This window comes from Xiphophorus hellerii, chromosome 9 (genome assembly GCF_003331165.1).
Source record: "Xiphophorus hellerii strain 12219 chromosome 9, Xiphophorus_hellerii-4.1, whole genome shotgun sequence".
Classification (NCBI taxonomy): Eukaryota; Metazoa; Chordata; class Actinopteri; order Cyprinodontiformes; family Poeciliidae; genus Xiphophorus; species Xiphophorus hellerii.
Genome location: NC_045680.1, coordinates 17,284,714 through 17,298,149, shown reverse-complemented (window position 1 = coordinate 17,298,149; position 13,436 = coordinate 17,284,714). Strand labels below are relative to the sequence as shown.

Here is a 13,436-nt window from a genome sequence, read left to right as displayed (position 1 = left end):
TAGAGAATTTCTTTTACTACAAATCCTTTAGTGACCTTTCTGGCAAATATAGCAATAATAAATTAGAATATTATTGAAAAGCTAATTGATGCCATCAAATTAATTGAAAACCTCAGTAATTAGACTCTTTGCACTCAGAATGATTTTAAGCCCTTTCTTACATTTGCTCATTTTGATGACCATTGTTTTACAGCTAATGAAAACCCATCATATTGTTTTATGCTGAGGTGGGTCACTAGCTGCAAGCCACAATGATCCAAATTTACTGAAACAAACACTTAAGAAAGATGTGTAATGGATGTTATGCTTTAATATGAGCAGTTATTTTAATGAAGTTTAAAAATGGCTAATAAATTAATCTTTATGTGATGTCCTAACATTGAGATATTGTCGTATTAGTTTGAAGGAAACGGCGCCCTCCAGTGCGCAGAAAATACAATTAACTACTGACAGGAAGAAACGCACAGGAAGTGGTGTCATCGCTTATATCTCTCAAAGTAAAATTAGAAGAAACTGTTTTGGAGAACACCTCCAAAGTTTTCCGTTCACAAAACTTTAAGATAGGGTTTCAGTGCAGATATCCCACTTGAAAAAATTTTTGCTCTTTTTTTAAGCGCCCTGTAGTTTTTTTTTTTCTTTTTCCCGGTGATTACAGAAAAACCTGGAACAGAGTCCAAAGGTTGCCGAGCGCTGTCATCAAGGGGCAACAATTAAACCCGGTTTGCAAAGTGAGTGTATGTTTAAATTCAAGACGTATTGTGAATTCCTCACCCTTAGCAACCCGTGTTCCTATGTTGTAGATGGATTCAGCATGGAACCGTGTCCTGTCTGTGCACCGGTGGATTTTGGAGAATGGAGGTATAATGATTTCTATCTATCCAAGTTCCAACCTACTTTCCCATCCAGTTATTTTTGCGTATGCATGTTTTGCAGCAGAGGACATGAGTAAAAAGGACATGTCTGAGTGGGACTTGGGCGCTGCAGCTGTGCTCTCCGGATTAACCAGCCGCACAAGGAACTTTTTGTGGCTTGCCACATGATTTGCCTTCATGACTGATATTATATCAGTTTTCCCTAATGGCAGTGTGAGAAACAGGAAGCCATTAACTTCCCCGACGAAAGTCGTTCTTGTTTTTCAGTGCATTTTTTGAATGTGTTGCCAATAGTACATTATTGGACGTATCTGTTAAAGTAGTAGATTGGTTATGAGGTCACTGTGTCATTTTGAAATATGTGGCACAGAATGTTACACTTGTATAATTCAATCGATAAAACAATAGCTTTGTTAGATGGAAAAAAAATATAAAGGTCCAAAAGCCCAGTTTTAGCTGTGTGCACATCCTCAGATTAAAACATTCATGAAGCATCATTTGAATCAGCTGCTTTATTCAGTGTTCTTTGGTAAGAGTCAATGCTCATCATGCATTTTGACTTGTAAAAGTTTTCCAAATCTATTATACCCAGAGCCCTCATCATGCGACTCCACAAATTTTCAGAATAATTTAGTTGTAAGTTTAAGTAACCTTTCGGAAGTTTGGATGTTTGTTTTGGTGGCTATGTACAGCAGGCAAGAGGCGGGTTACACCAGACAGTCCATCACAGAGCAGATATTACTATATTTGTGTTAATTGATTTTTGTTTTTTGCAGCAATTGCTTTTCAGTTTTAAATATATAGTCATGTAAAGGAAGCAGCTTTCCATTTTCTGTAAAACTTCACTGTGTTGAAAGCTGTTGACGTGGATTGTGATACATCTGTGTGCCTTGGTGTTCTGACTTGTGCCTTTTTTGTCCTCCAGACAAGAGGACGGACCCCTGGCCGCTGGTGTACTCCCCTGTCCCGGTGACTCTCATCTTCCTGGGTTACCTCTGTATGATCTGGGCCGGTTCTCATCTGATGAAAAACCGGAAGCCTTTTGAGCTCAAAATAGTTCTCATCGTTTATAACTTTGCCATGGTTGGCTTCTCTGCATACATGTTCTACGAGGTGTGTGTTATTTTGTCTCCCATTAGAGGACAAATCTAGTTATTAAAGACAAAGGCAGTAATGAAAATATCACTCTGTTCAAACATTTCCAGTTATCTTACTTCAGTTTTGCCTCCACTTTGAAGTCTGTGTTTTATATGATTTAGGAAAATTAGAACGCACATTAAATGATCAGTTTTTTGCAAAATGAGACAGGGTTCATTTCCAATCTAGCTTTAATTTCTTCACAGATGTTCTTACATTTTTCTCAGTCAGGGTAGAAATAATGCTGGATTTTATGACGGTGAGCTGGCCCGGTCCTGCTGCATTAACACAACCCCCCACTATCAAACTTCCAGCTCCATGCTTCACAGTTGGTGTGGAGTTTTTTTTAGGGCTGGACAATATGGCTGAAAACATATCACAACAAAAGGATTTCATATCAATCGATATCGATAATTACAGATTTTTGTTTGTAACACCTGAAATACTGCCAAACTGGTGACGTGACCTTTTCTCTTTTATCCGCAGTTTCCTCTCTGGCTTTTGTACTAATTATCTCCTTTCACTCAACGCTGTAGTTTATTATTTTTGAGCAGTTATGAGGCATGCTGGGTAAACCTGAAATTGGTGCTGTGATACTCAACAGGTTGAGTATCACAACCAACTCAACGGATGCCACTCACCTTGCTTAGCTGGCTTTGAGAGGTTGAGCCACCAAAGCTTTTCCTCTGCCTACATCCCCCAGAATGCTGTGTGGCTCTGGATCAGAGTTCAGTGAAATTATTGAATATTCTATCACTTGATGTTTTCTTAGAGAACAAAGTCTTTCCTTGATACTTTTACAGTCTCTTTCTTATTCTACACTCCTGGATTTAAATATAGTGGCAGCAAGAGTCTGCTGTAAATCCCATTATGGTATTTTAGGGCTTTTAGGAGATTTTTTTAATCGTCTTTCAGTGAACTCACACCAACTCCCCAGATCTGGGCATGTTGACGGTTTTTTGAGTGCCATCTGCTTGTAGACTATTACTCTGTGCAGGTTGATTTTAAATTCTCTCTGAGCACAAACGTTTGTTTTAAATTTACCCAGAATTTCATATTCCACTTAGATTTCGGTTAAAATACAATTTTTATTCAACATAATGCAGAATTTCAAACTAGATCCCAAAAGCCATTAGTCAGTGCATAAAAGAAATCATTCTAAAAGTGTAGGGACTTAAAGTAACATTTAATGTCTCAAATGGAAACGAGTAACAAAAGGTAGAATGGTTTAGAGCTCACTGATCACTTTAGACTCTGATGAAGACAGAGATTGTGATAAAATATTAAACTTCATGAAGTTTGCACAGTAAATCTGAAAACTGATCAGTGATCTCCAGCCTTTTCTGCCTTTATAATTTTTTGCAGCTTTGCAGCATCTAATTTTAGGCTCTGTCTGTTGCAAGGTGCACAGAGCAGCTCAGTTTTATTGAAAAAAAGTAACAGTTGATTTTTTTTATTAGCTGATAATTATTTGTTGATAGTAAAAGCTTCCTTGTGTTGAAGTTGCTGATATTGGAAAATAGAGGTTTCATCACAGTTTATCTATGTGCCCATCCGGTGAGGTTTCAGTTTCTAGAACAGGTCTTATGATAAGTCTTGTCACTAGTAAATAAGTAAACCAAAGAGGTTTTGCGATTCTGCTATTTGGAGTCATTTGAATTAAAACTGGAACTTTCTGGTCAGTGGAGGAACATGAATGAACCACATACTAAGAGCAAAACTGTGTAGTTAAGCATGGGGTTGGCTCAGTGGTTTTCTGGGGATGCTTTGCTTCCTGTGACACTGGAATCCTGTAGCACGTGGGGGACAAGATGGATTTAATAAAGCATCATGGAATTCTGGGACAAGAAGGTTTAATGAAGCTTTGGCATCATTAAACCATCAGACAGGGGACAGTGGTCCCAAACATATCTCAGTCCGCCAACGTTTGGCTTCAGAAAAAGTCCTACAGGAGCCATCATCGTAGACTGACTTGAACTTTTCAGTGGGATTTTTAAACAATGATGATTCATAAATCCAAGATTATTACTGAACTGGAGGTCTTTACCCAGGAGCAGTGGGTAACTATTACTAAGCATGTCATGAAGTATGTAAATATTGTTGAGGCTGCTCAGAGCATTAAAAGTGGCATTTTGTGTTTTAATATAAAGGAAATACTGGTGATAATTGTGTTGACCTATTTTAAATGGTTCTTGTCTGATTTGTTGATTGCAAACAGCTGCTACTCTTTTATTGCCAATAAGTCTTACTTGTAGAGGGTGATGAAAAATGTTCTTTGTAATTGTTCTGGCTCCAGTTCATTGAAGCTAATTGCAGAATCTGTGTTAAATTAAAAAAAAACAACACTTGAGTGAATTTCAGTGGTCAGGGATGCACAGACGCTTATTTTTAGACAAACTAAAACAGGACAGAAAATGTATCAGTAAACAGCTTTTTTAAATATCAAATATAAATTAAAAATATCAAATCACTTAATCTCCCATCTCAATCTCTTGACTGTTTTCAGTTCCTGGTCACATCGTGGCTCTCAAACTACAGCCTGCTCTGTCAGCCTGTGGATTACAGGAATAGCCCACTGCCCTTAAGGGTAAGGGTTCATATTTTAGTCCAACAGAGCATTAGAAAGACACAGTGACTGTCGCTGAATCAGTAACAAGTTGTTTTTTTTTCTTTTCTGCAGATGGCCAGGGTTTGTTGGTGGTTTTTCTTTTCTAAGATCATAGAGCTCCTTGACACGGTACTTTGTTTCTTCCCATTTTGCTTTATCCCATTTGTTTTAATGAGTTTGAGTGCAGTTGTGACTGATTTTACACCCTGTGTTCCTGTGGAGCAGCTCTTCTTCATCTTGAGGAAGAAGAATAGTCAGCTGACCTTCCTTCATGTTTACCATCATGGCAGCATGATCTTCAACTGGTGGGCAGGAGTAAAGTATGTGGCTGGAGGACAATGTAAGTGAGGTTTGAATCCATATTATATTTTAATAGGATTCGTGTGATTGGCCAACACAAAGTTGGAAATAATTGTGAAGCCAGCCCTTACCAGGCTTGGATATTTAATTTGATGTTATACGGTTACTCTTTGGGTTTTTTCAGTCTCACCTACACATTTTGCTTATTTTCTTCAATTGTTGGGGTTTGTGTTTGTTTTTCTGCCCCACACTCCACAGCTTTCTTCATCGGCCTTGTCAACACCTTCGTCCACATCGTCATGTACACTTATTACTGTCTGTCTGCGTTCGGTCCTCACATGCAGAAGCACCTTTGGTGGAAGAAATACCTCACTATGCTGCAGCTGGTTGGTTGCTCCAGAACTTTCTGGCTGTTGCTTCTGTCAGAGGTACAATCACAAAATGTGTCATTTAATCTGATCTGTATCCCCATTTGCCATTGCAGCTGCAGTTCCTGCTCTTCTTCCTTCACACCGGCTACAACCTGATCACCGAGTGCAACTTCCCAGACTCTATGAACATAGTGGTGTTTGGTTATGTTCTTACCCTCATAATGCTCTTTTGTAACTTCTACTATCAGAAATACGTCCTCAAGAAGAAGCAGAAATGAGGCAACATCAAACTCAGTTCTTTTTTGGGAAGCTATGTTGCCAGAAGACAGCTGCAGTATTATCCCGTCCACTAGAGGGCACAACCAGCTCACAAGTCTTAAGGTTTTTTTTCTGAACAGACTCATAAACGATGTGAACTGTTTCAATTCTCCTCTGTGTGATTTTATTTTCTTAAATGACACTCAAATGGTTGTTGTAAACAAACTGTACATTTTATACACATAATAATAATAATATTATTAATAATGACAATCATTATAATTGGAGGTGTGGTTGTCTCTGCAGTATTACAGGACTAATGAGCCAGAAACCTCCATCCAAAATAAATTCAAACACAGGAAGAAAACATTTAACACTTACAGAAATGCAACTTTTTTGTCACTGATAAAAACATCACAGCAAAATGATATATTTTACACTTCAGTCCACAAATAATGGAGGCTGTAGATTAAAGAGAAAAATGTGGTTCAAATGGTGAATTATTTGAAATTCATACTTTGAACTGAAGACAGTCTGGTTCTGTTGTAATTAGTTTCAGTAAAGGATGAGAACTTTGCTCAAATACATTTCCAGGACATGACATGAAAAACTGTCTATGTAAACATTGTACATTTAAAATTTCTGCCTTGAGTTGTGGGATCTATTCATCATATCTGTTCACTTCAATTTTGCCGATGCAGCTGAATTTGAGACGGGGCAGGGGCAGAAGAAATGTGTGCATTTTATTTTGCTGTACATTGTCAAGTTTTCTTCCCTACAATAAATTGGCTGAAATTAAACCTCAGATATATCCCGATCTAAAGCGACCTCAAATTGGAAAAAAATTATCTACATGAAAAGCTAATGTGAAACTAGCTTTTCACATTACAATTTGTCAGTTATGATGTTTGTTCATCATTTTGTACATGTTTTTTTTTTTTATCATGTAAATCATTCAAAGAATTTCCTTGTTGCTGAAATGTGCTATACAAATAAACTTGACTTGAGCTGCCTTTAAAAAAGTTTCTACAGCAAGATTTATTTCACAAATTAACCTAAATTTGCTTTAATCATTTATATGGAGATGAATGACCGTTACATTGCCTGCAAAAGTATCAATACCCCATGAACCTTTCTGCTGAGCTGTCACGAGGACACCGGTATCCTCATGGACCCACCGGATTACGTGTCTTGGAGGTGACGGTTAAAGGGTTAACCCTCCTGTTATGTTGCGGGTCAAATTGACCCGTTTTAGTTGGAAGTATTTTTTTTGCATGAACCTTTTTCTATTTGTCTTAATAGGTGCACTGTACATATAAATTGAAAATTTATTCATTTTACACATTTGTAACCCCCCCCCCTGCGTCTACGTTTTACACAGATACTGTTCGGTCAAATTGACTGCCGGGTCAAGAAAACTAACCTTTATGTGATAGACCAACACAGAGTAGTGCATAATTGGGAAGAGGAAGAAAAATCTATATTTTCTTTACAACCAAAAATGCCTTTCTAACCTGGCTATCTGAATCAATAATTTGTAGAATCACCTTTTGATACAACAACAACTGCAAGTCTTTTGTTGGTATGATTGTCACAGTTTTCACATATCAATAAGGAAACCTTTGTCCAATATTTCTTGTGCAAGAATCCAAGCTCAGTCTGATTTGAGTTTCTGTGAACAGTAGCAATTGTTACCACAGGTTCTCAGTTAGATATAGATCTGGATTTTGACTAGGCCATTGTAAGACACAAATATGGCTTGACCTAAACCATTCCCTGGCAGCTCTGACTGTATGTTAGGGTCATTGTCCTGCTGGTTGGTGAGCCTTTGCTCCAGTTTCAAAATTTTTGCAAACTTTACCAGTTTTTCTTATGCTCTACTTAGGTCCCACAATCTTCCCATTAACTCTGACAAATATTCCTGGCTATGATGAGTAAGATTACAAGCACACCATGATGCTGCCACAACCATGTTTCACGGTAAAGATGATGTATTTTGAGATGTGCACGGTACGGTGTTAGTTTTCTGCTACAATGTCTGTAGCAGAAAAGTTAAATTTGGTCTCAAAGTCTTCTGCATGTTTAGATCTGGACTTTCTGGGATATGGGAGAAATCTTTTTGTTAGGTGAGTGAGAATTAAGGGAGTTGAAGACAAACTTCCTTTTCAGTTCCGAACATTAAAACATAAAACATTCACAGTTATGCACTAATTTGTGTCGGTCTTTGACAGATTTGACAAAATGCAGAAAAGTTAAAGGGGTATCTAAAGCTTTTGTAGGCATCTATGCCTAATTGCAAGTTATGTTTTTATACCTTTAAATAAGGCAGTGCATCAAGTATCATTTTTATAGGCAGTAATGTTTGTTTAGTTCAGTTGGTCACTGTCTGGTGGATATGTCAGAATGACCTTAGAAGAGGTTTTGTTTTCAGTTTTGGGGAAAGAAACAAGGACTGAAGATGAAGATGCGCTTGGTGAGTTGTGCAGCGTAGCGCAACAACAACTCATAGATTGGATCTATGTTTCCGTGTAGACCGACGACATGTGGCTCAAGTTGCGGTCGAAGCTGCCCACCTGAAAGAAAATGCTGTCGTCGGTGCTGGAGGAATACTGACACCCTGAGCCCCCCTGCAGCTCCTGGGTCCCGCCGAATCCTGGTGTAGATGTTTACAATATAACGCTTTAAGAGCACATTTTCACTCCTGGTATGAAGATTAGTGGAAAAAATATAATTTTTTTTTTTACCTGTAGGTCCAGTGTTGTTGGTGGGCAGGTGAAAGCCATTGTGCTGATGGGAGGAGTAGTTATGAGCATCTCCTGGGACGTGGACACCGCTGACCGTCTGCTCCATCCTGTAGGAGTCTCCAAAATGGAAGCAGCTCTGAAAGCTGGCTTGGTATTCTAAAGAAATGAAGGCGGGATGTGGAGGAGAGTAGAGAAAATTATAGAAGCCACACTTGATCAGCTGCCACCAGCATTCACTGTACCTCTGATTGGTTCTAATGTCTGCCCCATCCGGCTCAAACCTAATGTGGATCTCACATTATGACAATGCTATATTTGTGCTCTGCTAACTCTGCCAGCCTTATACTGTGCTGCATTTGTCCCCGCAGCCTCAGCTCATACTCGGAATCAACCGCAGGAGTCTTGATAATGGGAAAGAAGCCTTTCCTGGAGCACTTTTACGCAACTCCCCGACCGCAGCGTGGTTACAGAGGCAGCCGTGTGGAGATCTTTACAGGAAAAACAGTGTTTAGGACATTTGGGGGAAAAGGCTCCAGAGTGACAGCTGAGACGGCCGAATGCATGAACCAGCAGTTTGTTGGCCAATCTAGCGATGGTCATAGGGTTCCGGCATGTGGTTCTCCCAACTCTAATCTTTTTTTTGTTTGTTTTTACCTTAACAGTGCTCTGACAGACACAACTTCCTCTCAATAAGGGCCTTTGATGTGAATCTACTGATGTGATTTGCATTTGAAAATCATTGCTGTGTTCACAATTTTAGTTATCTTGTCGGCTAACCCTGTTATAGCACAGATAGCATTAGAAAACAACGGAATTTCTGTAACAAATTCAGAATCTTTTTGTTAGCTTTACCGTCAGTGGCAGGTTGCTGATGGTGGTAATGTGGGTAGGGCTTGTGGTGAGGGTGAGCATGTTGTTTCTCCTGTGAAAGAGGAGGTGGAGTTCCTGTTGCCTTCATGCCAGGAGACAGGAGGGGGCCTGACAGCCTGCTGGGACAAAAAAACAAAACACAGAGGACATCAAACCACTGATGTCCTCTGATCTGCAACTGCATAATTCCTGAGAGTCTCAGAAATCTCCAATAAAATGCTTTGTGCCTTTATGACATCTTAGCCAAAGCAGGAGCTACATGTTGGACTGAGTACGCCACATGATTTGACAAACCCAGCAGAACAGTTCCTGATCCAAACACACTCACAGGGAAGTAAGCTGTCCAAGCATGTGGAAATTTAGGTTACCCACACATAATCCTATTTCTACCAAGTATTATGGTCTTTAGGTCAACAAACATCATTTAAGAGAACACACACACACACACACACCTCCACACACACCCGCCCACTCCCCCCGCACCCCCCCACACACCCCAACACACGCACACACACACGCACACACCCACACCCACGCACACACACACACACACACACCCACCCACACCCCCACACACACACACACACATTTATGACTGCAGTAGTCATGATTTCTAGATTCATGTCTCCAAGAGCATATTAAACAAAATCAACAATATTCCCTGGTAAAAAAAAATCTATCGGAGGCAATCCAAGTCAAAGGGAGAAAAGCCCAGACTGTGCTGGAAGCGGAAATGTTTTTTTTTTTTTAGAGGAATTGCAAAAAATAATAATAATAATCTAATTCAGTTATGTTCAAAAAAGTGAAATTAATGCAAATATAAATTACACACCGTGACATATTTCCACTGTTTATTTCCGTTCACTCCATAATTTCTCCATGGTGTTTTGGTTTGGTGAGTTTTTTGGGCAATTCAGCACTGTGATAAAATGGTCATAAAACCAGGTCTGGGTACTTTTGGCTGTACACAGAGGTGACAAATCCTGCTGGAAAAAGAAATCGGCATCTCCATAAAATCTGTCAGCAAAGTATAGTATAGAGTGCTTTAAAGTCTCCCGGATGCCAGTGCTGACTTTGGACTTGATAAAATACACTGGACCAACTCCAGCAGATGACATGGCTCTAAGGCCTCTGGCATCATATCGGGGGCAACAGTGGCTTAGCACAAGAAGTGCGACAGTTTCAGATCATATGCTGGAAACATCTCTGTATGGTGACCAATTGAAGCATTTACTACTGCTGCAGTCTAATCCTTGGGAATTTCACAAATTTTTGAATGTACTTTGCTTCAAAATCCATTTAAGGCTGCTGTTATCACTATTTGTCAGATTTTTTAAACAATTTTCTTCCACATAACTTTCCATTTGTATCCGTGGTTACAGCACTTTGTGACACCCAGCTTCTTTGTCAGACATTTTTTGTCTTTGATAAAGTCTTCCCTATGATGGTACAGGCCATAATCTAACACTTATGTATTAAAAATGATCATTTAATCTGTACCACAAGTTTCACATTTTAAATTGAATTACTTAAGAAAAAATAATCTTTCCATATTTTACACTAAACTTTTAAAAACCATTCTAAACATGGCATAAGTTTGAAGATAACTGTGTAAGCATCAGCTATAAAATCTTATTTATCAAGTCATTGTAAAATATTTTTCATTTTACAAATTAAGTAAAATGAAAAATATTTCTAAAACTAAAGAGTACATCTTTATTGACAGATTTTCAGCAGTACTAATTTGTATCTACAAGCCTAAAAAAAAAAACCTTGCATACTCTGAGGATGCTGCAGTATCAGTCGTGCAAAACAAAGTTTGCCTACAACTCAGAACAATCAACTACTGTAAATAAGTTGATGTTAAACAGTTGACATTCAGTTAATGAAATAAGCTCAAGTCCAGACTCGGAGGTAACAGACATGCCTTTAAAATGAGTAAATTCAGCAGCTACTTACGACTGCATATCAGGAATGCCAACACATAAACTGCTGCCGTGTTACTACGTGCCGCAGCGCTGCAGAGGCATATGGTTTGCAGTAAGCTCTGTACGAACGTGATGACAGAGCGTTGCTCCAGGCGGCTGAACCCTCAGATGACTGTTCATTTGCTGGCCTGGCTGGAGCTCACTGCATGACCTACTGCTCTGTGCACGAAGGCCGTCCCACCCAGCACTCAGGCGCTGGCAGGGGTCTGAGCAGGACATTTGGATGGCGAAGGGAGAGGGTAGTGTCAAACTGCAGGAGAAGCAACTTTAAGTCTTTGCTGCCAATACTGGATCTATTTTTAACAGCCGGAAAATTTAGCTTGAGGCTCACCGTATTTACCTTCTATCAACAGAGATCTTTGTAAACCTGTAAATATTTTTAGGAAAGGTTGTGGCTATTTTCTAAGGTCACGCTTTTGCTCCTTTATGTTGTCAGTTTTTTAAGACCTGTAGATTTAATGAAAGATCAATCAGACATCCAGCTAGACAAGTGCAAATACATTTCCTTTAATTTAATTTTTAACTCAGTTTCACAAAATAATTAGGTAGTTATTCTAAGTACAAATTTGACATGTCGAAACTATATTGTTAGTATGGTCCATTAAATAATTTCTATCAAATAATGAAGTCTATTTTCATTCTTTAACTAATTTAGGTCAAAGTTGTGATTAAATTAAAATACTTCATTAGAATGATTTTATTATAAAAAAAAAAATTGTTTTACTGCAGCATCTCAGAAATGCTGTCTGAAGATGGTTAAGAGACTGACATTATCCACAGTGAAACAAATCCTTTAATGACATGGGCTACCAGGCAGCTCAGCAAAGAAGAAGCCATTTGTCTGAAGCATCACAAAAAGCTAGATTCCACTTTGCTAATGCACACCGGGACAAAGATGTTATTTCTGGAGACTTGTCCTGTTATATGATTAAACTAAAATTGAGCTGTTTGGCCGTAATGACCTTTACATTCAGAGGGGAAAAAAGGGAAAGCGTCTAATCCTAAGAAAACAATCCCCACTGTGGAGAATAGAGATGGCAGCATCATGTTGCATGAGTGTTTTACTGCAAGAGGGAGTTGAGCACCTCATAAGATATCATCATAAGGAAAGAATACTGGGCTGACACATTTAAGCAACGTCTTGAGAATAGCCAGAAAGTTAAAGCTTGGGCACAAATGGGTTTTCCAACTTGACAATTACCAAATATTAGCTACAAAGTGATTTAAAGGCAACAAAATTAATGCTTTGCTGTGTACCTCCCAAAGCCCTGTATATTCAGGCATAACTTTATATGAGCAAATCAACCAACAAACCTGACTCAGTTCTATCAGGAGTAGGGCAAAACTCAATCTATTTACTGTGAGAAGCTTGTTGAAGGATAGTTAAAACATTTGATCAAAACTTTACAGTTTAAAAAGCAAGTCAAGAAAATATACACAAACCTCATAATTTTTTACAAAAGTTAGAAAATGAGACAATTTATCTTCCTTTCAGCAAATAATAGGAATAAGAAAATATATTTAGATTTGATGTCTGACATTTTTTGGATACAATATTTGTTAAAATATGGTGGGAACTATGTATATTTACATATCTTTTTGTATAAATGATCAATGAAAATCTAACAAACCTTACAGAATTCCTACTTATATAATTTTGCCACAAATACTTGGAGAGGTTAGCTATTCTGTTTGACAGAAACTAAAACTGGTTACAGCACTGGGAACTCAAAATGTTTTTCATACAAAGCACAGTTGCGGAGAATTTAAACAATTTGCTTTCCTTTTGCTTTCCAAAAGTTAAAATGACATCAGGAAACATTACATTTGACTTCTTGTGCATCACAAACTGAGGATGCTTGTGTGGCAACTTGTCCGACTGCAGCCCAGAAGAAGCTAGCTGTTAGCAATCTTTACTAATTCATGTGTTGGCACAGTCCCAGAGTACAGCCATGTGTTCCTGCAGAGAGCAGTGTTCCCCTGGGAGCTGCTGTCAGCGCAAACTCAGGAAACAGTTATACTGTTCATATTTTTACAAGCTGCCTCTATGTGCAGCTAAAGTGAATCACAAGCTAATCACTGCCAGCTGCTCCGTGCCCTGATTTTGCTTGTTTGGCTGGCCTAAAAACATTTCAGGCTCCAGGTATGAGGAAAATCTTTTATGTGTCACATTCATCTATCGCCTCAAATTCATTCTCACTGATCGTCCTGTACAACTCTGTTTTTTTTTTTTTTTTCTACACTCCACTCCAGTCCTCTTGGGATGACAAAGCAATCTGATTACTGGC

At 38.7% G+C, this 13,436-nt stretch overlaps 2 protein-coding genes across 3 annotated transcripts in view; one reads left to right on the top strand and one right to left on the bottom strand.

Moving 5' to 3' along the window:
- Nucleotides 1-453: 453 nt before the first annotated feature.
- elovl8b (ELOVL fatty acid elongase 8b) lies at nucleotides 454-5,709 on the top strand. Its single transcript, XM_032571034.1, has 8 exons — nucleotides 454-728; nucleotides 801-858; nucleotides 1,798-1,985; nucleotides 4,516-4,596; nucleotides 4,690-4,746; nucleotides 4,843-4,957; nucleotides 5,176-5,303; nucleotides 5,402-5,709. The coding sequence occupies exons 2-8, from the start codon at nucleotides 801-803 to the stop codon at nucleotides 5,564-5,566; spliced, it is 792 nt and encodes a 263-aa protein (XP_032426925.1). The 5' UTR covers nucleotides 454-728; the 3' UTR covers nucleotides 5,567-5,709.
- The window catches only part of glis1b (GLIS family zinc finger 1b), an 88,356-nt gene continuing 80,627 nt past the window's right edge, over nucleotides 5,708-13,436 (bottom strand). Inside the window, exons 9-11 of one of the 2 annotated variants that reach the window (XM_032571027.1) lie at nucleotides 9,143-9,279; nucleotides 8,291-8,446; nucleotides 5,708-8,199 (exon numbers count right to left, since the gene is read on the bottom strand). In XM_032571027.1, the coding sequence (XP_032426918.1) occupies nucleotides 8,063-8,199; nucleotides 8,291-8,446; nucleotides 9,143-9,279 (430 nt within the window). In that variant the 3' untranslated portion in view covers nucleotides 5,708-8,062. The remainder of the gene's footprint in view (nucleotides 8,200-8,290; nucleotides 8,447-9,142; nucleotides 9,280-13,436) is intronic. The other variant, XM_032571028.1, reaches the window with a different exon arrangement.

Bases quoted from the DNA above. Each gene is read 5' to 3' on its own strand.
- elovl8b (XM_032571034.1), top strand. From the start codon at position 801: ATGGATTCAGCATGGAACCGTGTCCTGTCTGTGCACCGGTGGATTTTG. The intron at 4,747-4,842 runs GTACTTTGTTTC...CCTGTGGAGCAG, and splicing joins TCATAGAGCTCCTTGACACG to CTCTTCTTCATCTTGAGGAA. The intron at 4,958-5,175 runs GTAAGTGAGGTT...CACACTCCACAG, and splicing joins GTATGTGGCTGGAGGACAAT to CTTTCTTCATCGGCCTTGTC.